The sequence below is a fragment of the Bombus impatiens genome, unplaced genomic scaffold, assembly GCF_000188095.3.
Source record: "Bombus impatiens unplaced genomic scaffold, BIMP_2.2 scf_0166, whole genome shotgun sequence".
In the NCBI taxonomy this organism is placed as follows: Eukaryota; Metazoa; Arthropoda; class Insecta; order Hymenoptera; family Apidae; genus Bombus; species Bombus impatiens.
The window spans coordinates 20,442-47,554 of NT_176585.1; the positions used below are offsets into that span (position 1 = coordinate 20,442).

Genomic DNA, 27,113 nt, shown 5'->3' on the forward strand with positions numbered 1-27,113 from the left:
CACGCGGAATTCTTTTCATTTCTGCAGAAATCTCTGCTTTAATCGGCGAGCTTTATTTTCGCGATAAATCAAGCTGGCCTGATCCATCAGTTCACGTCGTGAACTTTCATTAGTAAAACAAGCGACCACCCTTTCGTGGTGTTTAAAAGTCGCCTTATACTTTTCTCGACATTTCCCCGGTCGTCCTCCTAATTCCTGAGCTCCGAACAACCTGGCATTTTTCTCACCCCTTTCCGACCGTCCCCTATCCAGCGGCGTACCCTCGCGTCCCGCCGCGTGAAAAATATCGGATAATTTTCCAAGTCGGAAAATCTGCTGTTGCCGGACTTAATTGTATCATCAGAGGAACTGCTTCGCTTCTGGGACTTGAATAATAGCGTACAATTTTTAACCGCGATTTCATCCGATGCCTTAGCCTCCAGCTCGCTTTGGAGAAACTCTTAATTCTTGCCACGACAAATTTGATATTCTATCGCGTTAAGAATTCCAAGAATAGCACAAATGACTATAGGATTCTTTGAGAAATGAATGGAAATCATTTTGTGAGGTATCAGAGGATGCAAAGTACGAATTTCGTGTAGGAAACTTTATGTTTCGTCGCGAAGAAGCTTTCGGAAAGACTCTTAATTTCCATCGCGGCAAATTTGGTCTTCTGTCGTGTAAAGAATTTGAAGAACGCTGGAAATTACCACAATTCTGTATTAAATTATGAGAGATACTTTCGTTAAGTATCAAAAGATGTAAAGTACAAGTTCGAAGCAAGAAACTTCATGTTTCTATCTAAAGGAGACACCAGAAAGATTGTGAATTCTTGTCGCGACAAATTTGACAGATACTCTGTCACATGAAGAATCCTCAAAATATCACGATTCTTCACAAAGTGATTGGACATACTTTTGTCAAATGTCAAGAGACAAAATATTTTAGACACGAAACTTAATGTCTGGACGTACAAATACAGGAACAAGGTCCTCGTTGGAAGAGGCGACGGGTGCCGGGATTCGAAAAGAAACAAGATATTCCGAGGACGAGGGTGACGATCACCCTTGCGATATCTACTCGTGGAGCACCGGAAGTGAGCAGAGAAGCGTAGGAATGCGAAAGCGACGAGAGGCGGTGGAAAAAAAGCAGCGAGACAGACACGGCGACCGTATGGCACAAGCGGAGAACAGAGGTCCGACGTCGGCCTGACGGACTCTCTCCCGTTTGTGCAAACAAACCAAAATGGACTGCGAATAAATATGCGTCTACGAGCAAAAGCGAACGCCCGTATGCTTGGTCATGATCCGTCCATGTACGAAGAGGGACACCAAGAGGGTGAGAAGAGGGAGAGTCGCGCAACGCGAGGGGGGCGGAGTACGTCGGGGATTTAGGGACTTTAATGGAGCTCGTCTGGCCGCGACTAGCAGAAAAGGAATTCGCTACTTTCCATTATTCACCGCCTTCCTTTCTGTCTCTTCTCCGACTGGTTCTCCTTCTTCTCTCTTTTCCTCTCTCTTTCGAAACGGCAAACTCTGAACTCTGAATTGCTAAAAAAGCATCGATGGCCTCTAAATCGTACCACGTATTGTTCGTGCGTTTCTATCTGTACAGCTTCCCGGCCCCTACGGACCTGAACTTCTGATCGCTGAATCCGAATATTATGCATTTATCAATTATCATTAATTTGTCGATTATTAATGAAAGAATAAGAGGTTTCTTATTTATGTACGTATGAAAGCATATTGTATGTAGGTTTATATATATGTATGTATGATAAAATGTCCAATTGGACGAAGAAGAATGATTATGGAATGTGTCAGTGATCTTTTTTTTTTGGTCAATCGTTCTCGTCCAAACAGAAGTATAGTCAATTAAAACGCAGATCAGTTACAACGAGATCGGATAATCAAAACTCTACCGCGTACTATGGGCTATTATTTCTTGAAGTATATTTCAGTTTTATCAGATTTTCTTGTCGATGGATTGCTGTTGCGATTAATACAGTTGTGAGTATAAGAAGTTTTGAGATGTGGCGAGACTTGGAGTTGCTACCCCCTGTTTTTCGCTGTCTGGCAAAGAAGCAACGAAATCCACAGTGCAGAACGTCGAGGAACGATGAAAGGTTCTTTTATAATTCAACCGGCCACTAATTGATACTGAATTATTAACCGGAACGAAAGTAAAACACGGTGCGCAGCTTATACGGCGATTGCCTAAGGATGCGCGTAGACACCAGTTTCCGGCACAAAGGGGCCTCGAACATTGTTCTAAGAAAACAACCGTCGTTTATCCAGACGTGTCTTCTGTTTGTATAAACCGTGTCGATATTAATTTCCCATCGTTCTCTCTTGGCACGATTCTTCTGAGACGTTTACGCTCTTCAACTCCTATCTAGGAACTAAGAGTTTACACACCAAGAAGAAGAAACCTGCACTGCGTCTACTATGCGTCTACTATTATATGAAGAAAAAAAAAAAATAGAAAAAAAAGATAAAGAAAAATAGAATCTTACGAGCTGCGTGTCCCATGATGGTAAAGTTCGATTTAAAGTCGAGATCCTTTGTCCTAAAAACAGCAGCTCTCGTAATTTTTTTCCTTCCCGCGTGAGACGCGCGAGATGATTAATAGCGGGAAGACGAAGAGAAGAAGCGAAAGGCACGAGGAAAGAATTGCACGATTACCCGAGTACAAACCTTGGCTGGGCCGCTGATGCAGTGGAGAAATGGGAAAGCTGACTAAGGCAAAACCGTTCTCCAAACCCCTCTAACACCCTGCGCGCCCTATTCACTCTTTTCTCCTGTAAAGTCTCAAGGGTGGAAAAGAGTAGGACGCACGGTTACCACCAAGTGGATGTAATTTTTCCGTTGTTTGATTTTCATTAACGACTGGTAGCCCACAGGCTTGCAACGGTGTGCTTGTGGCCTCCGACGATGGAAGAGAAGATGGGGTCAAGAAACAGGGAAATTATGGGCTACGCCAAACAGATACATCCTTTATTTCATTTTCTTCGACGGGCCAAGTCGGAAATTTCGCCCCCGAGAGAAAACCAGAGGGGGGATCAAGGGGCGGGAGTGGCTAATGGCGAAAGTTAGCAGCGTACGGGGGAAGAAACAAAATATTTCGCGTTTTATCGCTGCTTGTCATCGAGGGGATGAAGGGTAGAGAGAATCTATCGGTAAACGAGGCCAGAGAAAGGATAATGGAATAAAGTTTGCGTCCATCGAGCATGAAATTGAGTAATCACGAAAAACATACTATTTCGTATTGTTATTCGATAAATCGTGACTATCGGATTTCAGAAGAATTTGGATTTTTATTTAACTTGCGCAAATATTTACACTATTGAATACAGGTAAATACAATACGACTTTATTTATTTGAACTTCCTGAGAGACAACCCAATTTGCAAAAATGTTCGAATATATTATCTGTGTTATACGAAACATCATAATCATAAAAGTATCTAAACAGTCCATTGTCATCGTATTAAGAAGCTTCAATATTCTGTGGCACCATCTTTAACACCTGCTATATGTTTAAATTACACATGTCATACGCTAATCTTCCATTAAACATATCTTTAGAGTAAATGTCTTGTAACTTCTATATACATTTTTAAATTGGTTTCAAATTTTACTCATATAATAGTTGCAGCCTTCATTTCATTCTAGTGTTAATGGAATTTCAAAATATTTTATATAAGACACGCATAAAGGATTTCTATGTTATCATCGAGTGTGTAGATGTTCAAATACTTTCACAAGTGACATTTCGTTCGTTCGTATCGGAGAGTGAAGAAAGAAGGAAAAATTCTCGAAGGCTAACTGTGTACCGTGGAGAAACAACGGTGCATGTTCACCGGTGCACGCATAACGAAAATCGCTGAACCGGTGGATGTAAGCAAACCCGCAGAATGCCGAAATTACTCTCTTCGATGCACCCTCTGTCCCAGCTTCCTCTGTTATCCGTTCTCGTTCTCACCCTCCGCCGATCTCTCCCCAATTTTCCAACCCCCTTCGCCCCTTTCTCGTGCTCTTTCGCCACGCGCTCTCTGCCTCTGGACACCCCCGACCTTCTGTATCTCGCCTACCCAGCTGCGACACTCCCAACCTCTATGCGTTAATTCTTGTACATACAGACAGCGGATACCTACGGGAAAGGGTATACTTCTGGCAACGTTTACCTTGCATAATGCCGCCCCAATCTTTGTTTCCTTCTATCCGGTTCCGTTTTACCGTGATCATTCTTTCGCTCGTACGATTATGGTTTCTGCGTTGCTGACTTTATTTTTGTGGTTACGAGGATGCGTATAATTTACTGAAGGAATTTTTATCGTATTAGATCGGTATATTTGAAAAGTTTGAAAATTTGACGAGACGATAGGACTAAATTTTACTGTATCATCGATTTAAAGCACGAATCCCAGAATCGCTAATAATTTCTATCGATTATAATTATAATGAAGCATATCAAAGTAAAAGAAATTTGATATAAATCACGTATATTCAAAGTTTGAAACAACGAATAATTAATACGATGAATAATATAACAAATATTCGTGCGACTTTCATAGTATTCGATATTGATAAAATTTAAGATAATTCTATTAAAAAATTCGAACATTGCTGCAGTTCTCTTCTGAAAAAGAACACTTCGGACCAAAACTAAAATTTACCAAAGAGAATATCTCAGTTCATGAACGAAAGGCTCACAATTGCGCGATAAAAAATTCACCGATAGTGTCGATCTCTTTATTAGATAGAGCAGTCGAATTGACACAAGGTAAAAGGGGATTGAAAGCGAGATCGAAAGCTGAGATCGTACGGACATCAGCGTCGAGCGAATCCTACTAATTGATACCCGTGAAAGGCCGCCTCTGTACATTGTCAATTGACGATTGGAAAAAGACAAAGTCTAGGGGGTGAAAGGCAGTGGAGGTGGGGTGGTTGGTTGGGGCCAGCTGAAATGAACCTACGAAACGATAGAACGGGAATCGAAGCTAGGTAACAACACGGAACGAGAAGAGGAGGAACGACTACGACGACGGGAGCTGGAGTTTTTGAGAGGCTGACGAACCAATCACGGGACCATCTATAATGTACACAGGCCGTTAACGATGGAGCCCAGAGACATTCCGTCCGCTTGGTTCTAGCCATTTTCCAAATATCCAGCTGGCTAGTGAGTCGTCCCAGGAAACCTACTACCCCTACCAGGCTTACTCACCCTTTTCTCTTTTCTATGGATCTCTTCCTAGTCGCTGGACCGGCCCGTCCATCCAACGCAGACGTTCCCAGAATCGTTAATTCCTCTCAATATTGCAGAATCCTTTTCGAACAAAGTCATTGGATCATTTAGATGTCCTCGTTTCTATCGAATAGCTACGACCCATCGGGTTTCTGGGAAATTTTCGTATTAATCGGTTAATCAATTTGTTGATCGATCGAGTTATTTTTCTAGTCCAAGTCGTTGAACTTCTTTAATCTTTGCTCGTGTTTCTTATCGATCTGAAAATCGTTATAGGCTAAGGTAGGATTATTTGTGTCAAGCTAAGTAATTTGCTAAATTCGGTTTTCAAAGACAATTTTTAAGCTATCTATATTAGTAGCGGAATAAATAGTAAAATTGTGAAATGTTTTAGTAATTCTTACGTATATAGTACTTCCTCACTGACTCAAATAACCGTACCATAGATATATTCTTTTCTTTTTATCGAATTTCAAATATACCATATTCTTTCATTATCGTATGAATAACTAATGGTGTTTCGTAATACACAATTTGACTAATTTGTGCAAAGTTCAAGATCGAGTTTTAAGATGTTGAAGCTCAGATGGCTCGAATGTCCTTACCTCTTACTATATGGCTAGGATTGGTTAGAATTTTCAGACGTGTCTGAACTTTTGAATAGCTAGAAGCGGCACAGAAATTAGTAACTTGGTATAGAATAAGGGTAAGGAAGTAATCGGCGATAGTGGAAGAAGAGGCAGACGTGTCTTTCGAAAGACTCGTCAGTGTCCAAAGAGACACGCATAGTTTCTCTAATTCTGAATTATTCGACGAATTCATAGGGACTGCGTGCCGCGACGAATGACGGAAAACGGGACCAGGAATAGGGACTTTTCGGAGTAATTTGTATTCCACATTTCACGTGGAACTGCACGAGGGGTGACGAGTGCTCCTTCTCCGTGTCGCGTCCTTCGTCTCTCTTACTTCCCTGCTCTCGTTCACCCTGTTCGGTGTGTTCACACTGCGGTCTGCTCTCACCCGGAGAGAGACTTACAGTCGCACGTATATAAACGGCGGCCAGGGAGTAACGTCTGATTATGCGAACGCATGGCTGGTCGTAACGCGATTTAATATTAAAATATTATGACAAACGTCAACAGGAGGCGGGTGTAAAGAGACGCGTCTCTGATTGGCCGTCGACGTGAATACGAAACGAGAGACGGGGACATCACCGCGCAACCCTTGTTTTGTACCCCAGGCGCTGCTCCATTTTCGACGCTGTTCGGGTAAATGACTTTGTGCGTTTCGATAAATTGCTCGAATTTTAATCGCCAGACTGCAGACGTTTATGCAAATTTATATTTTTTGAACACGATTAGAGGAATGGAAACTCGAATGTATAGTGATTCTTTTATAATACTTTCCTTTGGATATACTGTATCTTTTTCCGTGTTATATATATTATATAAACATCATTTACTTCTGGATTAGTTTCACAAGGTCAAACGAAAGTTATTCAGCGATTCATCAAAATTGTAATATCTTAGATCAAACGTGTCAAATTTTAACAAAGTTTTTGGATTTTCTGATTTTAGTAGCCAGATGATAGCATGGTGTGGAATCGATGTTATAAAAAATGATTTATGTCTTAATTTTCCTATAAAAAGACAAACATAGACGAAGGTCGTGTTTCTAATGAAAGTCTCACTTCTGTTATCATCGAAAATGAAATTACATAAAAGTTCCTTTCGTTTCTCTCATTTTTTCTGATAATTGATCCAAGACATGTGATATATATGATATATTATTCTAATGAATCGCTGAATAATTTTGCTTTTAATAGATGCAAAGTGGAAAAGGAAAAACATACACGCGACATAGGTAGATCTCCTTTTTCATCGGTTACAATTTAGGCGACCGATTAAAAACGTTGCGATATGAAGAAATTCCGGGTGCGTTCGGTATTACGATGTTAAAAATCAATCAAACAGCGAGTACGCTCTCGGTCCATGGACAGAGATCCGAGCGGGAATTTTAATCAATACATACATAATAGAACATTCTTGCTATGGCGTATCGCGGCTATGAAAATATCACGGTTAACAGATCCAAAAGGGATGTTCAATATAGAACGTGAGGGAAAACTAGAAAGTAAATCCGATTCGGATTTGTGGAATAAACGGATCGACAGTGCAAATCGCCGAATTTTTTCCCCTGGACAACGCTCTTTCTTTTTTTTCCTCTCTCCCCGTTTTTTTATTTCTTTCCTGTAGCAAGTGTTCCGATGACGTTCACGGCAACTCTCTGTGCGTGCAGTTTAATTGGCGCGTATAAAACGACGCTAAATAAACATTCCAGATACCGTGGCAACGTAACGAGTCGAACATTCACGATACCCTATCGATTTCCGTCGAACTGAATTCAAATTGATCGAATTCCACTGTCCCAAACGCGAAACTATCCTTTCTCCTCAAACTTCTTCTCTTTTAGGCTATGATCGTAGCAGGTCTGCTTCCTGATAAAATTAGGCTTCTGATAACGCCAGAACAATCAGTATATAGATTCGAAGACCCCATGATTACAATGTTCTGTTAAATCTGTCTGAACACTAATCAACTAGATAAATTAAAAAGCAGAGAAAGTGATTAAGACGCTATTTTTTAAATTTATCTTGGAATTTGGTATGAGTTTTGTCATCTTCTTGTAATCAACGAACTTATGGAAATAAGTAATTTGTTTATCGAGAATTGAACATTAACCATGTACTCATGTAATGAAACTAAGGAACGAATATTCTTGTGAGTATATTCATTTCCATCTTCAAATGTCTCGTTCAGGCCTCCATTGTAACCACAAGCTACATCTTAGCTACATCTTTTTTCAGATACTTTATTTCGCAGTTCCTTCAAACACGTATCCGCCGTAACCATAGCCTCGGACATATCAATTCGCGGGGAAATTATCTTTCGATTCCGAGTACAAATCTCCGAATGGTATTCTCCTCGCGACACTCTCGTCTCGATTCAAATAAACAAGCAATCGCCGCAACCTCGAATGTTACTTCTCGCCATCGAAACGAAGCTCGCGTCAGGCTGTCGTATATTTCACGAAATGTTGGGTGACTCACGACGAGTGCCATGGGAGCGGCACTGTGCGCAGCCACGGATAGTTTCAACGCTTTTCAAAGACAGATGAAGCGGAAGACGAAGCGGGAGAATCGAAGAGATTTCAACCAAAGGGGGGAAATCGAAAGTATAAAGACGGAAACCGAGGTCTCCGGAGAACTCATATACACAGGCTAGGCGGGGGCGTACAGTAGTTTGGTGCGGTTCTCTCGGGGCGTAGGGAGAGGTCAGGGGAGCTGGAATAAATCCAAACAGTAAACAGAGAGAAAAAAAAAGAGCAAGAAATATATATCTATATATACGGATATATATATATATATATATAAGGATCGCGGGGGTGGATGGTTGGTGAAAATCCTAATATATAAAAGATATGAAGGTCTGGTGACGACGACGAGACGGCCATGTAGCAGTGGAACAGCGCCGGGACTGAAGTCGAAGGAGCCTTCGGGATTCAAATAAGTGGCGTTACGGTGGCCAGGGAGGGAAGGAAAGGGGTCGAAGGAATCTGAACAGCCAACAACAAGCGCGGCTCCCCGACCTTTATTTAACCTTTTCTTAAAAGAGTCTTAGGAGTCCCTCTTATCTGTAGTCGATGGCCCTTCAAAGTCGGCTCTTATACTTTCATTCTTTCTGTACCCTTATATTTTTTTCCTTTGGCCCCGTTCGTGTACACACGTCGAGCTTGCTCGTCGTTACCCCTCTACACCCCACTCCGCACCCCCTTGGCCCCCATTTTTTTCGTGGGCTGAACCCACCCTCTACTTCGTTCCGCCTGCGATTTTTCCACCCCTTTCACCCTATGGTGACACGGCGACGTTGGACGTTCAAGATTCTTCGTTTCTTCGTTAAAACAGAAGCAATCGAAGCGAGACAGAGCGAAGAGAGATGAATAAGAGAAGGAGAAACGAGCTCGGTATTAATTAGCGAATTAAAGGATCGCGATCTAGGCGGGGCGGTGCGTCTCTGGCTAAAGTGGATTAAAATCTCCTGCCGATCGTTGCTTTTCATTAATTTCGTTGAGTAAACGGCCCTGTCGCTCATGCTCCTCGTCTCTCGAATCATTTTTTATTGTTTTTTCCAAGGCGACTGAGCCGACTCCTCGGGGACCTCGTTTCGAAAAATTCTTTTCCCGTGGAATTTCGTCTCCGTCGAACGGAGAAACGTCGTGCGTAAATCGACGAACCGGACGGGAACACAGGACGAGCTTTCCTGAGGAGAATCAGCGTGGATTTTCCAACGGCGACTCCTCCTCTGTTTTTTCACGACGCGTTTTTTCCTTTCGCGTCGGTCCGCTTCGAACTTCGGAGACGAAACGCAACCACTCCTGACTAAACACTGATAACGCCCTGCGCCTCCACGTCGGGACTTTCTTTGCATGTTATAAACATACGTAATCGTACACAAATAAGATTAGCATAGGACTCGCGGATCAACCAAGAGACACACTCGCTTTTCACGCTCGAAGAAACAATCGCGAGGCTGACTTTCCATACTGGGAACGAGAAAAACGGTAGAGCAGAGCAGAAAGGAATTCGTTTTAAATTTATCTCTGACGGAACTCTGTCCCTCTGTTTCTTTCTCTCTGACTTTCTCGCTCGCATTTGCCATTCTACGAAAAGTGCGCGCGCGCACCTGTGGTCCAGCAAAGAACGACCTTCGATCGCGACGCTAGTTTTCGGGATTCACTATGCGTTCTCAGTTGTTCTGCTCGTCAGGAATCGTCTCCAGGCCACGCGGAGATGCGGTTTCGAAACAGGCATTCTAAACAGCCTCTGCACGACAGAGGCGTGTTTGCTTGTTTCGAGGAATTGAAAACAAGTTCCGATGCAACTTACAAACAAGTCGAGGACATTTCTACAAACACGATGAAGTAGGAAAGGAAAAAGAAGCCGAGCCATTGTTGGCTGGTATTCATCCAAACGATTAATCCTAATCGAACGATAAATTCAATGTGGCGCGGTTACATTTACTCGCGAGATCATTTCGTAGACTTTTTTCAGATAAGTATATTGCAGAGGTTTATCGACGAAGAGTTTCTGTTACATTACGATACGTTTGTTTTACATTTCCGTAAATGTGACAAAATTTTTCTCCTTTTGCGTCGGTCCGCTTAAAGGAGGAATGTAAGAGCAAGGAGGGCAATTGGAAAAGGGAATGTAAAGTTGAAAGGCAAGAAGGGATGGAAAAGAATGGGGGATAAGAGATAAAGGAAGGAGAAGAAAAGACGGAAAGAAATAAAAGAGAATTAAAAGGTAGAGGAGGAAGTAGAGAAAGAAGGATATAAATAAAAAAAGGAGATAAGGGAGGAAGGGAAGAAAGCGAAAGGAAAGAAAGAACGCTACGTGGCAACGTATGATACAATTTTTGGGTTGTATGATAAACTTAGGTATGATAAATTTTTCAAGAATTTCTGTCGTTGAATTAACTGGTTCCTTCCACGACATTTCGAAGAGAAACTAACAAAGAGCGGAAGACGAAACCAGTAGCACAATGTTCCGCCTTTACACTCTGCAATCTACTTGATGATAGAACTTAATAAAACAAATCTCGCTGCGTAAACAACAAAGTAAGAAGATTGGAGTCGACGCGATTCAGACAACACCGAGTTTCCATCTCGGTGTTCTCGAAGCCAACCAATCATGACGAAGGATACCAAGACGTCTCGAATACCATTAGATAAGATCAATATTGCTCAAAACACGGTGGAAGTTTAACGCGCGCACATTACACGGCATTTATATCATGAATATTCCGCCCCGGGGCTTCTTCTTCCCTCTTTTCGTTCTCGCCCGGTTTCTTCGTCCCTTGCAACAACCATCTCTAGCAACCCTTTCTTGTTATCTCGCGTTTGACTTCGTACAACTAGCGGTGTCGCCAAAACAGAAACTCCTTTATCTCTTATTAAACGAACACCGAATTTAAATTAATCCAAAAACTTATCGTTTGTATCGTTGTTGTATCACAAAGTAACTTTAATGTAATTTCTATATTGTAAAAATCCCCTGGAAAATTCGATAGAAAGAATTAACTTTTATGAAACAATCAATCTTTTTATTGAAAAAAAAGTAAAAAAAGAAAAGAAAACAAAATCAGAGACAGCTCGCAACCGACTTTGATCGAGCTCTCGATCTCCATTTTCGTATTGCAGGCTACTTCGCTGTTTGCAGCCCTGAAGCAGCAGCAACAGCAACCACGCGACAGTATTCCCTCGTCGAGGGAACGCGAGAACCGAGAACGAGATCGGCTGTCGGTACGTAGCCGCGAGAACAACCGGAGCGAGATAGGTGGCGGCGTGACCGAACAATCACAGCAACCACAACAGCCACAGCAACAGCAGCAGCAACAGGAACTCACGATCGAGTATCAGAGCAATGGAAAGCTCAGTCCCGCTGGACACACAGTGACAGCAGCACCCATGACCCAGCAAAAGCAACCTATCATTACGCAGCAATCGCAACAGCCGAGTTCGGGGGCGCCTGGTCCCCAACCGAGTCCTCATCAAAGTCCACAGGCCCCTCAGAGGGGTTCGCCTCCGAATCCTTCGCAAGGTCCTCCACCAGGAGGGCCGCCAGGGGCACCACCCTCGCAAAACCCCCCGCAAATGATGCTCAGCCCGGCTAGCGGCATCCATCAAATGCAACAGCTGCTCCAACAACACATACTCAGCCCTACTCAACTGCAATCATTCATGCAGCAACACTCACTCTATTTGCAGCAACAACAACAGCAACATCATCAGGTAATCAGATTTTGGAATATTTTTGTCCGCCATGATAACGGAACCTTCTTAAGTTATTGGAAAATGTGAAGTTTCTAGAGTTAAGTTCCTGTAAATTGGATTGACGTTGTTATGGCTAGACTGTGAATGTTTACGCAGATTTCAAATCTTATGGACACACCTAAAGAAATGAAAGTTAAATAGAGATTTGTTTGACTGGCTAAATATTGTGGTTTTCTTCAGATATATTTAAGAATACTCTGCACGTGCTTTGGTTATTACTCACTTTTACTTAATTTTTGCTTGTTACGTAAAAGTTTTTATATTTAGAAGATTAAATTTCTCCTTTAATCAATCATTGGAAGATCAGAAGGATTAAGTACAGCAAGATAGTACATGAATCGTGTAGACCAAGGATATCGAATATTTAATAATACTTGTATTTAATTTCGCATTTGAGCTTCTATAAGGATGTGTTGTTAAATCTTATTAGAAGTAATATATTTTATGGGTTACGTCAATCAACTATCGACTGACATCAGATTGATTCTATTCTTCTAGGACTCTTCGTCGGAGCATGCGTCCAATCAGGAACGATTCGGCTACTTTTCGTCTCTAAAGGACGTAAGTATTCCATTCTTCGGACCTCCATTGTTGCAGCGAAGGAATCTCAAGTTTCATAGGTCGATCCTTCCAAGTTTATTGTGTCGCTTCTTCAAAGTACATTAGCGAAGTTTGTCCTTTTTACCGAGCAAGCATTGCATCTTGGCATAGTTAAACATCTTCCAGATACTCCGCCGGGTAAACAGACCGCCTTTTATCACCCTCCAACGGCCATTGATAATTTTAATTATAAAAAGCGTCCGTTTGATGGACTACGTTCTTCTTTCTCGTCCTTTACCGCACTTACACAAACATTCGGACAACCTTTCAGAGGATAACAGCCTCCGAAAGAATGTCTCGAGCTATTCATACCGACATTTTCAAATAAACGTGTCTCTTCAAACTATTCGAAACTTCCAAACATTTTATAATTTTCATCGCGTTCCTGAATTATCAATATTTTTTTGCTCTCGAACTTTCGCATCGAGGAATTTTATCGTAATGTTAATTATAAAGGTATTTGGAAATTTGTGCGTTCGCGTCCAGCGAACCTGGGAATTTCGATGCTCAGCAAACAGTGTCTCTATCTTCCAATCAACGTTTGCGTGGAAAAAAGAATTTCCACGTAATTATGCTTTTGGTACAGTGATTACAAAAATTATTTGCACTTCCATCGTCTTTATCATAGCACTTTCTTACAGCTACTTAATTTAAATGTATCAATTTTCGTATCATTTGGTAGTTCCATACGACCGCAAAAATGTAATAAAATGAAATGTAGAATCAACGAAAGGACCTTCTACTAGAAAATAAGGATAGAAACACTTTCTATAACCAGTGTTTACTCCTTGAATTTTTTTAATATCGATAATTTTCGAATATCTACGTGGAACCGTTCTTGCACGTTACCCATAAACAGCACAAAGAACGTTTTAACGCAAATACATATCGTCATACGAGGTTCGCACACAGGCTCGATAGCTTCGATAGAGGCATCAAATATTTATTTAGCGGCCTGGCCTGACCGGTATGCTTTACTCTACAAATTTAGACAGTCCACTCGAACAGATTATTGCGAGAGCTCGCGCGAAAGACGATCTCAATTACCGAGAATTTAGCGCTCTTTGATCATTGTCATCATGAGGTGACATCTACTATTTCTATATATAGAGAGAAAAAATAAAACTTCTTTAATAAAACCTTGTCGTGTCTCGTTAATGGCGCAATTTTCGTTTGTACTATGATACTATAAGGCGTGCCTACTTCGGTGAGTTTGTTTTAAAATATCCTCCAGGCTTAGAAAAGACGGAGAATGAACGCAGAGGGGACGAGGTAAGCAATTAAGCATCGCCATCAGCCGTTGTGTCTCGTTGTTTGTCTTCTGGCTACTCATCAACTGCCCCCTGTCTTTCTCTTGCCTCCCCCTGCGAATTATCCGCGTCTGAGATTTATTCAGCAGCGTCAAGATGCAACTTTTCCACCCTTCAATTTTTTTCTTTTTCCTCCAACGTGAAATTTTTTTCCCCAACAAGTTCCTCGTTTTCCAGTGTTGTTATAAGGTGTGTAAATCGCGGAGAATTTTAACGAGCAAATTTACGGCTGTTTGTCGAAATGCTTACAGCATCAACACCAGTTTGCGGAGCTAGGTAGGAAGAAGTTGGAGCAAGCGATACAGCAACTGCAGGAACAATTGCAGCTTAATGTCATTCAACAGACGCATTTGCTACAAACGGCTGACAAAAAGAAGGCGTCTGCGCCGCTTCAACAACTGGCGCTTCAACAGCAACGCCTCATACAGCAGCTACAGATTACGCAGAGCCAATACCTTCTTCAACAGGGTCTGGGTCTTCAGGGTCACAATCCTTCTTCAGGTAGGAATATTATTATTAATTATGGTAGAAATTTTAGAGAGTTACAATATTAGAAAGAAAAGAAGAATAGGAAAATGAGAGAAAATTATTTCCACAGTCTGCCAGTGAACTCATCGATAAACTTAGAATTGATAGAACAGAATTTCTTAATGCTGTTGCATGTTTCCAATCGTTTTCGATGCAATGGCACAGTTTTATTATTGTATTTAAAAAATTCTCCCAATAAGTGGAAAATATGAAAGGATCGTTCTTTGTTCGAAACTTTATGTTAGAGATTTACTTAAAATATTAGAAATCTTCTTCTTTGTTGAAACTAGAATGCAATTCGAAAACTAAAGCGAGTTTAGAAACTTCTGTGTTATTCTTCCTAAAAGCAATTTATACTTTGAACATTTAGAGACTATCATTAATAGTAAGCAAAGCTACAGTAAATTTTATTAGGTACATACGTAAAACGCGTAATTTCCGAAGTAAGCTAATGTCGAAGCTTCGTTTAAACAACAATCCATCGGGTCAACCCCAAGACCATCCCGTCAGGTAATCTCCCTCCCTCTGCACTTTCTCATTTTCTACTTTACCCTGGGCAAAACTTTCCGCGCAGAAGTGTTTCGGTTGCGTCGGATCTCGTTCCGACCATGTTTTTCTTTCTGACGCGCGTACAGGAACCGAGGAGGAAGGGTGGAATAATAGGGCCAGGAAAGCGACAGAACCTCGTTCACGTATGCTCTTCGTGCTTTCGATTTGAAAATTCACGCTTTGAAATAAATTTGTAGTATTTGAGGAAAAATTGCAAACGAAAGATGGGAAGTGATGTTCTTTCCACGTTGTGCGTGTTATTTATGCCATTTCCTTAATCCTCTATTTTTCTGTACTATTTTGTACTTTTTTTTATCATAGTTTTAAATATTTGATGCATATGTCGTACGAACAAGACTAGAAATGGCTCTTTCTGTTTTCAAGGCTGGAGCTCGTGGATCAGCGTGAGCTAATTGCACTTAATCGATCTATTTCGATCTTTTCGACATTTATACGTAATTTAATTTTCAATCTTTGTTTCCTTTGACGAAATGCTTTTGTTCGCGTAGAATGATTACGCATTTTACTTACACGTATAATTGTGCTCCTATAAACTGATCGTTAAATAAACGATTAAACAAATAAATAAACACTTTATTAGAAGTCCAGACAAAATAACACATTACAATATACGGGGTAAATATATCAAAACACTTTAATTTTTTCTGTATTCCTCGCTAAGTATTAGATTATTAGAATTTTTGTAATTTTAAGTATTCAAAGGATTATTAATAAAATATGTGCGAAATTTTTGACAGGTCTTCAACCTGGCGAAGGTCTACCAATGTGGAAATCGGACACATCGGATGGTCCGGAAACCCACCAGAACTCGAACGTTCCAAAATCCGTGGCTGGACTCAATGGTAAACAGAAATTCTCCACGATCCATCAACGATCGAGAGTCGAATTTCCCTTCGTATTCTCGATATCGTTCCCTTTCGTCATCTTCCTCTTACCACCTTTCCACATACTTTTTGTTCTTTCTTTTGCTTGTACTTGGAAAATGCGACGTTCGTTTCCGGACTATCGCAGGACTTCTCAATTCGACAGTGTCGAGTCGGCGGTCGGAGATGAACGGAACCACTCCTCTGGACGAGAAACCGCTGGATGTTTCCTCCAACGACAAGGTTCATCCCCTGTACGGCCATGGGGTCTGCAAGTGGCCAGGCTGTGAAGTTATTTGTGAAGACTATCAAGCATTCCTTAAGTGAGTCCTCAAATTTCTCAAATTTCCACCGTTTTATCGCTATCATAGTAATCGTGGGATTTGAAGTCGATCGCTCTTGTCAATCCTCTGACCGATTATCTAATCGATAATTAGAAAATAACTTCTGGAAAGACATGAAAACGTATCGCGACAAAAAATAAAATTATTTAGTAATGAAATCTCATTAATTATGATACTAAATCGGAGATCCTTTTAAACATTGAAACATTTAAAATCTTAACTTACGATACCATAATTTTTAATCGGTCGTTTAAGGAGGAATTTATTAATACTATATTTGTCTTACCACGTTGCCAAAGGGTTAATACTATTTCTTCGAAACGGGCAAACATATTGACAACATAAGCTTCGAGCATTTTTAATCCACCGACGTTAACAACCGATTTGGCTATTTGAAACCCGCGATGTATAACCGGAAAGTAGGTAAATCCCAGCGCAGTAGGGATAGACAGTGATTCTTGGGCTGGCAGAGAAAGAGGAGAACCGACGAAGAATAAAGTCGGCAATTTCGCCCAGTGGAATGAGTTAAGAGAAGGCGCTACTCGCGAGGGGTTGGCTCGAGGAAGTGTAGAAAAATCGCTCGAGTCAGCGTATCTCATTGACATCCGGCACCTTCTTCATCGGTCTCAAAGCAGAGACAGCATTTGCCTCCCTCGGTCGACGGGAATCCCTTAGTAATCACGAGGCTCGTCGCCGCAAACTCCCTCAAACAAGCCGTTACTTAAAAAAGGACGAGAAAAAAAGGAAAACGCTAATTACCTTTGTCTCATTAATATTCACGACATTCGACCGCATCGTTATGCCTCTCGGTCTAATCCCCTTCCTCCTGTCCCCTGCGCCTCTTCCCGTTGGACCTTCCCGTATTCTTGGTCTTAACCAACCTCTCTCCCTCTTTTTCCTTTCTTCACCCTCTTTTACCCTTCGCGATACACCGGCCGGCGACGAAGAAGGATTACGGAAATTCTTAAATACGGAATCTCGTTGCCAGCCCTCAGACCATCGTGGAACTCGATTCTTTCGGTGTCCCGTGGGATAAGATTCACCACGGCCAGAGACAAACGTTTCTTTGTAACGCGGCGAAGCTTTGATTTCCCCGTAAACGACCCAACATTGTTCGCGACATAATTTCATTAGTCTTCGCTGGAGGATTCGCGGTGAAGGGAGGGGTTCTCGAATAATTCTCCGGTGTAAGTAGTAATTCTTCAGAGTTGACGCGGAAATTTACCATTTACCTATTAAGCGATTTCTAGTAATAACAATAAAGATAGCACGAATCCTTAAGAAAAAAAAAAAAAAAAATCACGTTTGACTGAAAATTTCACATCTTAAAGTCGAATTATATGGAATTACGTAATGAAGAAAGTAAACGAAACATATCGAGATTAAATTCTTTACCATTTACATATCAATGATGATTGTGCTAATTAAAAGAGAATGAACTGAAAGTAACTTTTTGAACGATACTGCAGGCACTTGAACACGGAGCACACGCTGGACGACAGATCGACGGCGCAGGCCAGGGTTCAGATGCAAGTTGTCTCGCAGCTAGAAATTCAGTTGCAGAAGGAACGGGACCGGCTAACCGCCATGATGCATCATCTGCACGTGGCGAAACAAATGGCTTCCCCCGAACCACCAAAGTCCTCCGAGTCATCGGTGAGTCTTCGCATTACCAAACATGATCGTTATAGAATACATTAAATAATAAAATTCCAAATTTTGCATATTGAAGCAATTTCTGTATAGCGCTGTCCAAGCTGTGCTCCATGCAATAAGGACTCTCGTAAAGTAGCCATTAGAAACTGTTCGATCGAAAGTTACCAGGAGAAAAACAATATGTCAGCGTAAATTATAGGGATGGTACAAGTCATATACGAGCGATATGGATAGCAATAATCGTAAGGTGGTAGGTTATGCGGTTCGGTACGTGGAACGAACGCTGTATGGGGCCAGAATCCGGAAAAACGTTTCCTAACGATCGTGTCGGGATGGTAAACTCTTCTGGCAGCACCGTTCGGTAGTCGTAAAGCCAGATTTTCACGGCGCACGGAGAATTTTACGAGTTCTCGCCGCGGCTAACAACAACGCCAGTTTCAGTTTTAACGCGCCGCCGAGTAGACTCGCTAATTTATACATAAAGTTTGCATTAATAATTCATCGGGTCCTCGTTGATTTTATATCGCCTTAATTAAAACCTCTAACAAGTCCGACAGTCGGAGAATACCAATATCGCATTAGCCCTCTCTCCGTGCGGCTGCGTGGCTCGTCCTCTCTGGCCGACTTAATTATTTTAACGCGAAAGGGAGGAGCCGCCCCCTTCCCCCGCACTCTGCTCGGATCATCTCTGATATCGAGACCGTACTGCTGGAATATATTTCGTATCAACATATTCGAATGTGACTTGTTCATTAATAAAAAAGAAACTTCCAACCTTATTATAACTTTTTATAAATCGGCATAAAACAATGGATATGCTGTAACGAATTATATTACCGGGGATAGCTCTACACGTTCTTCTTTTTCCTCTTTTACATTAAGCAGATACCTTTAATTGTATAAAAAAGCGTATTTTAACTTTTTTAATAGGATTTATCAAGGCTACAGAAAAAGATAACGTTATTTTATTCTCTCTTTTTTTTCTCGTAATTCCTAAAAAGTCGAATTAATCAGCAGCGTATGTGTACAATAATTTCTCAGCTTTATTATCTGATTTCAAATTCAAGGCTGGCTTGAAAGCCTAATACATTATTGTAGTATTGTGTAAAATATAATACATTATTATATTTTTCAGTTTATGGCTTCCGAGTTTATGGAATACTCGTCAAAGGATTTCATACACTCGGAAATTCGTCGCATTTCTAGATATCAGATGTTTCAGAAAAATTCAAAGAAAAATTAAGCATAAACGCATGTGTCAATAATCTGTAAGAAACTAAACCTATAGGTTTGTGACAAGATACACATGCGTGCAAGAGTAACCAAAAAGCTTGATGAATTCTACAAAATGATCGTGCATTTAAGGTTTATTAAAGAATTAAAAAACGTCGATAGAGTCATCGAAATCCTCCAAACAATGGCTCTAAATACTTTCTCCAAGCATACAACGTCTCATTCCTTTTTCAGACGGGTTCGAGTATACCAAAGTTAAATCTCTCAACCGCCCTAATGAGCCAACCACCGCCAAACTTCGGCGTCTCTCAAGTATCTCCAGTCTCGATGTCCGCATTGGTGTCGGCGGTCAGGTCGCCAGCAGGTGGACAGCTGCCACCTTCAGCAGGTGGTGCGCCTATGCCACCTATTCCCAACATGTCAAATATGTCTGGGATGCCACCTTTGCCGAACATGCCAGGTAGCATGCCTACGATGCCAACGATGCCGAGCATGGCAGGGCCCATCAGACGACGTATCAGTGATAAATCCGCTCTTTCCTTGGCAGGAGGTAAGGTCATCTCGTATTTTCTGTCATCTTTTACTTTCACGATTATATTCTATCTTTCACGTATTTCTGATTAGTAAGTTTCTTGTCATGGACCGGTCAGGAGTATCGAAAAATCGTATTTGACATTGTTGAAGTTGTGCGTTCTTCCGTTTTACCTGCGATAAAGAAAGTGGTTAGCATACAAAAGATACCGGCAATCAATTTAAAAGTAATATGGATAATTGTCGATGAGATTCATTAACGGTTTATTGAAAGAACCATTTTTCAAATATGTAAGTTTAAGAGATATATGTATAAGGAAAGAAAGGATTAAAATATCGTCTTGAGAAAGGTGAAACGAAAGATATGTAAATTCAGAAATTGAATACTATTCGTAGGACTGTATGACGAGGGCACTGTAAGGCGCAGAGTAGCCGTCGATAGATCTGGAATAGATATTAACGAAGGTAACGACTTAACCAAAATTCAGTCGGGGAAACGTGCGATCCGCGAAATGCTATTTTTGTCTCGCTCGCCAATTTATTTCTTAATCTTAATCTAAAAGGATACGAATAAAGCCGTATACACATGACTTAACATAATTTCACTGAATATGATAGTGAATTTATGCTCCGAATTGAGAAACAATATTTTAAAAAGCATTTCCCGGCTCGTCCTTGTCAACTATGCCCCGACGAAAAGAAAATCCTGTAGCAAATGCTCTTTACGGTCCTCTCTTGATCTCGTGCCTTTTTTCCTATCGTAAACTCTATCACACGCACAGATTTATTCACGGTAGCAACAATGTCACGTGAGCTACAGTGTTCGAAACCTTGTTGGCGACGAATCTAATAGGTACATAGAGTGCGAAAGGTGTAAAACAATCAAACCAAGAATAAAAGTCAGAATGAACCAAAAAGAAAGAAAAGAATAAAAGATATAAACGAGCATAAAACAAGAAACAAAAAAAAAAAAAGAAAATGAGCAAAAATTAATGAATTTCTAAACGTATGCCAGTTCGAACTTCTTTCTTACCGATGCTTCTGTTGTTTCCTTATTTCTTGTGCTGCCCGCCCTCCCCACCGTGTAGGGCTGCCCTACATGCTGGAGCGTGCTGGCCTTGACGTCCAACAAGGTACTGTCAACCTTCTTTCCACGCTCCTTTGGTGGCTTTAAGGATTTTCTTAAAGGGTGCACCCTTTGCATGCAGGAAGAAAACTTTCACCTCTTTCAATCCCCTTACTCCTCTTCTGCCCTGTAGAATAGAGATTCAGATACTTCAATCGTCATCCCCGATTTTCTGCAAAGAGGGATGAACGAGGCCTGACAAGAAGTATCCGTTTCTATCTACCCTAAATCATATCCAATCGCTTCTTGCTTAATCTTTGATCTAGTTTTAAGAATGTCGTACATAGTTTTGATTCGATATTTGTTTTCTGAGCATGCGATCGAATACAAGCTGATCCCCTTTCGTTTCACACAAACGTCACGAATTGTTTATTTATTGTTTTGTTTGGAAAAAAGAATAGAAAAGAACTAAGTACAGCGAATTAATTTTGCAACAAAAATCAAAAATATGAACACATAACGTTTTCAAATAATGGCTTTTCTAAGAATGTTTCTGACAACCATCTCTTTAAACGGTGCTTGAAACATTAGCGTACTGCTTGTTAGTTGTAAATTTAAGTAATCGTCTGAGACACGCGAAAAGAGATGGTGTCGATGAACTTTTACCCTTCGGCCGCGTAAGGGTTCCGCGTAACTCTTGCCGTTTTCATACTCATTACGTTTTGGAAAATGAAACAAGCAAAGCTTCTTGGTATATTTCAGAAATTCAACGAAATAGGGAATTTTACAAGAACGCCGATGTCAGACCGCCGTTCACGTATGCATCATTAATCAGACAGGTGAGTGAGAACCATTCGATACGCATTAGACATATCCCTTTAGATTTCTGATTAATTCAGATATCGAATGAATTGTCCCCTAAGAGCGCCCCCTTTTAGATTTAATTTTCAAAGGAACACTCAAAGAAACCGGTGAGGATTACTTTACACCTCCCATCTTTGTAAAATGATAAATTGAATTTTGGGACTTTCTTCTGTTTTCTTTTTTTCACAGTCGATCATCGAGTCGCCGGAGAAACAATTGACGCTGAACGAGATCTACAACTGGTTTCAAAACACATTCTGCTACTTCCGGCGCAACGCAGCAACGTGGAAGGTATATCTTTTGACTATAATAAAGGAAAAATATAACAAGCGTTAAGCAGGATGCAGAGAAATGTAAAAGATCAAAGAAAACTGAAGGTACGACGGTCATCGAATTTAAAGTTCGATTCTTTCTCGAAACGAGTGTTTCAGTTCATTCGAATATTCGAATATCGAACATTCAATCTCGTTTCGGAAGAACGATTCGAGGATGTTATTTTATTATAGAAGTGATAACGTTGAATTATAAAAATCTTCGGCGTAAATAATTGATCGGAAGCGTGAAAATATCGGGAAAATTTTGTCAAAATGTCCTCGAACGATTCGGATGCAAAAATCCGCCGCGCTGCCATGCATTTAGGAAGTCTAAAATAATTTTCTCCTCTAAATGGATGAACTCAGCGTGGCACGAGTTATGCAACGTTTGATTGCAAGTCACAAAGACGAAATGACTGGTCGTGCAATTTGCATTTACGAGCAGATTAAGCTGAATGCGTTTTAACTAGAAAGGATGAGCTTTCAAGAATCTCAGATAATCTTACGTATTAATTTGAATTAACAGGCTAAGTGATGTGCCAAGCAGACGAGCTGGTAACGATAATTGTGTTGCTTTCCCGATTTAAGGGGGAGACTCGGTAACATGTGAAATATTATGTCGTATTGCGATTCGTTTGTCATTTATCAGAATGATTTCTGTTTTTCCATCGTATCTTTTCTTAGCCAGTAGTCTTGCAGCCCGTAATTAAAATCTTCTTGGGAGATTGTTACTCTAATTGGGATTTAACAATGATCTGACACGATATTGTAATAATGTAATTTCTGACTGAAATCATACGGCGATAAATCACAATTAAATCGTAATATGATAACATATGATACGCTTGTTGGCAAGAGTGCGCGCGCGCGTGTGTTTTTTGCGTGTGTGCGAGTGAGCGTGGAAGTAATCGACGTTTGCCATGAAGCTTCGCCTCGCATGGTTATGTGTATCTGAAAATTTTCAAAGCAACCACAGGTTTAACAACGGCTATCAGACAGAGAGGAGGCAGCCAGATTCAACGTCAAAGGATCCACGTTTTCCACGTCAGCGGAGGTCGTAACCTTCGACGCGATCTTCTCGTACAGTTCTTCCTAAATTTCTTACACCTATATACTTTTTTCATTTTTTTCTGATTTTCCTTTTCTTTTTTTTTTTTTTTTTACTTCTTTTGGAATTTTGTACGGCCCTGCGGCATGTATGATTGTTGTCGTTGCCCCTAGACTTAGATGACTAGCTGTGCATTAACGATAAAGGAATGCCACATTATACCGTGTATCTTTCGATTAATCGTTTTGGTTCGTTATGTCCTCTTACGGCCTTGTCATTGCGCGACCATCGCCGGGTATCCTTTGCTACTCACACACGACGTTACTTACTAATTCACTCATCAATCAGTTTCTCGGTTTTTCCCGGTGCTTTCCTGTTCTGTTCGAGCGGTTCGTTTGAGCCGTTTCTTAAACTTCAAGTTAAAGACAGGCTGCCACTTTAAATTTCCCACAATTTTATTTTCTATTAGCGCGTATTATTATTCCTGCCAATTATTACAGTCGGAGTGTATTAAAGTGATAGCCTGCAAGATATAGACATGTTCCTTCACAAAAAGACACGATACAGCTTGTCTAAATCAGAGCCAACAGAGATAATAGAGAAAGAGTCTCGTAATCCTTTACCTTCTCCGAGACAGACAAGAAAATCTCATCCATCCTCGTCTCATCTCAGCGTGTATCGGTTGTATCACCATCATCATCGTCGTCATCGTCGCCATCGTTGTCTTCGTCGTCGTCGTCGTCGTCGTCGTCGTCGTCGTCGTCGTCGTCGTCGTCATCATCATCATCATCATCATCATCATCATCATCAACTTCATTTTACTTCGAATCGTCAATCGATAATTTTTCAAGTTCTTCCACCGAGAACTGTTGAAAAAATGCTTCGCAATTCATTTTAATCATTTTACACCCAAGACTCCCGCTTTGTAAATAATTATCACGATTGTGTCCAGTTAATCAGCCAATTTCTCAATGATGTTTTTCTTTTCACTTTTTGATTCACGAATTATTTTTTCAATTGCTTTATGAAACGCTTAACACGTTGACTGTCATAGAAATTATCACTGGATTTGAATATATTTTTATTTAAGACACCAAACTCTAAGAAGAATTTCGTAGAATAATTCTCAATTTTCCAACTGAAAAAATATATCCTTAGAACGCAATGAATAATCTAAACTGAAATTAATAAAAAGGATAGATTTCGATCTGATAAATAATTTTCGAAGTAAATATTCATAAATACCATTCGAGGTTACAAAGTTCGGAGTTCTGTAATTCTTTAAAAGAATTTGAAAGCAAATTACAACTTAATTTCACTATATCATATTTTACATTGAAAATTATTCTTGTTAAATAATCGACTTAGCTAGTTCGTTAGGCAACGTGTTGTCGTTTTAACCCTCCAGTCTGATTCCAGTCTCAAAATACCCTCGTTCGATTCCATCGACTACTTTTCTCGAATAGAATACGAAACAGGTTTTCCACATTTAGAGGAAACTTAGAGCTGACTCTCTGAGAATGATCGGAGGATGATATACCGCTGTTTGAGCGGCGCGTGCAACGATTACCAATTTTTTATAGTCAGAGATCAAAGTTGAAATGAAACGATTTTTGAGAATTTGAAAATTAAAGATTCTTTAGATTAGACTTTTTAGATAGCCAAAAAAGATACAGAAAAATTACACGCCATCGAATCGTGTTCCCCGATCGACAGCCGGCCTCGCGATTGAGTTGGCTTCGTTCGTTTTTTGCGTTGCTTATTTAGTCTGTGTATTATTTTGTATAGAACGCAGTGCGACACAACCTGTCTCTCCACAAATGTTTCATGCGAGTCGAAAACGTGAAAGGCGCCGTATGGACGGTGGACGAAGTGGAGTTTTACAAGAGACGTCCTCAACGCGCTTGCAGCACGACCGGGTACGTTGCCCCCGTCCCACCGACAAAAAAAAATTCTACTGCCGCGTTTTTTATACTCTTTACTACGTCTCTATAGATCTATTTACCTCTATATATATATTTACGACATATATTATATATATATCTTATTTACCTTTTTCTATCTTTTTCTATCGATATATTCATTATAATAATCTTCCCCCTTGGTACCCCCTCTCAAAATGGTTCTACCAACAACAAAAACCGGTTTCAGACCACAATCCGAAATAATCGGCCTCGGTCGCATCCTATCTCTTTATATCTTCTTCTCCTTACATCCCTTGTGTTCCCCCCTCTTTGTTTTTTAATATAATAATATATATATTTTTATATTTCTAAATATTCTTCTGTCTTCTGTCTTTTTACATATTTATATAGATATTTATATAGATATATTTATACAATACTCTCTCACTTATTCGCTTTTACTCTCTAATTACATACTCGTACCGCTAACCCCATTTTCCCACGCCCATTCATGTTTATACTTGTCAAGTTTTTTACTATCTTTTTAACTTTTATATATATATTAATATACGTCTTTTTATACATTTTTATATATATACATTATATATATATATCGATATTTCTATATATACATTTATAAATATTTAATAGTGTTTAATATTCTATTTTTTATATGTATACATATTTATATATATAGCTTCTTTTACATATATATTCACGTATTTTTCATAGCTATTTATATATATATACATATTAATAAGGTTTTTTTAATCTGTGTACGCTCGCATAACGCGTGCGTGCGCAAGCCTCATATGTATGTATACGCACATACACGCACGCTCTTCTGTGCATTTGTTTATCTGTGTACGATATATATATTTCTTGATTACCTACATATCGTGCCCTATCCTCACTTTTTTAAATACGTATATACCTAGTATATCTGTAGGTATGTTTCCAGACCTTTTGTGTACCTCATGCGTGCGCATTTCTCATACGTATAGATTTGTGTGCGTGTGTGTATATATAAACCATTTCTTTTTTCTCATACACCTGTGTACGCCATGATAATCTGTATTATCTGTAATTCGCTTGCGTCGTTTGTCCGTACGTCTGTCTCTGCTAACATCGTGCTTCCCGAGATACAATCGTTCAAATTTCATTCTTCTAAAAAACCAACGCACATACCAAATTTCGTGTATTTCATGGAAACTTTGATCTTTTAAAATTGAATGATTAAAAAAGACGAATGTTTTTTTCCTCTTATACGATTTCAAACTCAGTTTCTCAACAAAATCCTCATCCACGAATAGGAAAAATAGAAAGATAGAATTCTTTTTCACGAATTGTACTCGGGAAATTAGCTTTGTATTGTGTTTGGTCCCTCGTGCGTGTGATTTTTTTACTTGCCCGTCTCTCGTGTGCGATGGTAGCCGTCAGTATGAAGTGTGAGAACGTGTTGAAAGGATGTGTGTTCGAAGATCGTGAAATTCGACGATGAGGTGGAGGAGAAGGAGGAGGAAAGGAGCAGACGCGAGTGATTGTGCGAATGTGGCCGACTTCATTTTGCTCTTGTGTGAAAGAGTACCGTAGAAAACCGTGGTGTGTGCTTTTTAACAAGCATGTGGGCTTTGCAGCGACTAACCGACCGAGAATTGGCAGGGCCAAAGTCTCTCTGGCCCGAGTCTAGTCTCGAATACCCGGAAGCCGGATGCGGGATATGCCAGTGCAGAGTGAGAACCGCTGAATTGCACTTGGTCAGGTAGTGAGAGGAAAATCGTCTTACTACGTATATTACTTTACGTTTGTTTTTTTATTCTCTACCCCCTTCTTTGCGAGTCTGTGCTGTCTTTGTTATTCTCTGGGACGCCGGGATTCGATCGAGTCGGGGGCCTTGCTCGATCATCGAATCCCTACTGGGTAGGAGAGGACGACGAGGCTAATTACGAGCTGTTAACGGCTCGTGATCTCGTCTCACGTTTTTACGAGATAATACGACACGTGCATGAGATCGAGAGTCGCGATCGTTTTACGTTCGAGAAACGGTCGTGCCACTCGAGGGCAACGTTTTTCGTTAGACGCTTTAAGAACGTACGCAGAAAGGAGAAGAGCGTAGAGCTCAGCAGAATAATTACCAAAAAAAAAAAAAAAAAAGGAAAAACGAA

General features: G+C 40.4%; 1 protein-coding gene across 11 annotated transcripts in view; it reads left to right on the plus strand.

Moving 5' to 3' along the window:
* The window catches only part of LOC100746295 (forkhead box protein P1), a 53,712-nt gene that overhangs the window by 16,389 nt on the left and 10,210 nt on the right, over positions 1–27,113 (plus strand). For 2 of the 11 annotated variants that reach the window (XM_033319551.1, XM_033319552.1), the window contains exons 2-12: positions 11,485–12,075; positions 12,616–12,678; positions 14,279–14,528; positions 15,863–15,967; positions 16,137–16,311; positions 17,802–17,988; positions 19,456–19,771; positions 20,149–20,217; positions 21,581–21,657; positions 21,872–21,973; positions 24,833–24,963. In XM_033319551.1, coding sequence (XP_033175442.1) covers positions 11,485–12,075; positions 12,616–12,678; positions 14,279–14,528; positions 15,863–15,967; positions 16,137–16,311; positions 17,802–17,988; positions 19,456–19,771; positions 20,149–20,217; positions 21,581–21,657; positions 21,872–21,973; positions 24,833–24,963 — 2,066 coding nt within the window. Of the gene's footprint in view, positions 1–11,484; positions 12,076–12,615; positions 12,679–14,278; positions 14,529–15,862; positions 15,968–16,136; positions 16,312–17,801; positions 17,989–19,455; positions 19,772–20,148; positions 20,218–20,840; positions 20,886–21,580; positions 21,658–21,871; positions 21,974–24,832; positions 24,964–27,113 lie in introns of all 11 variants that reach the window. The other 9 variants (XM_024365973.2, XM_003487574.4, XM_033319547.1 and 6 more) reach the window with 7 other exon arrangements.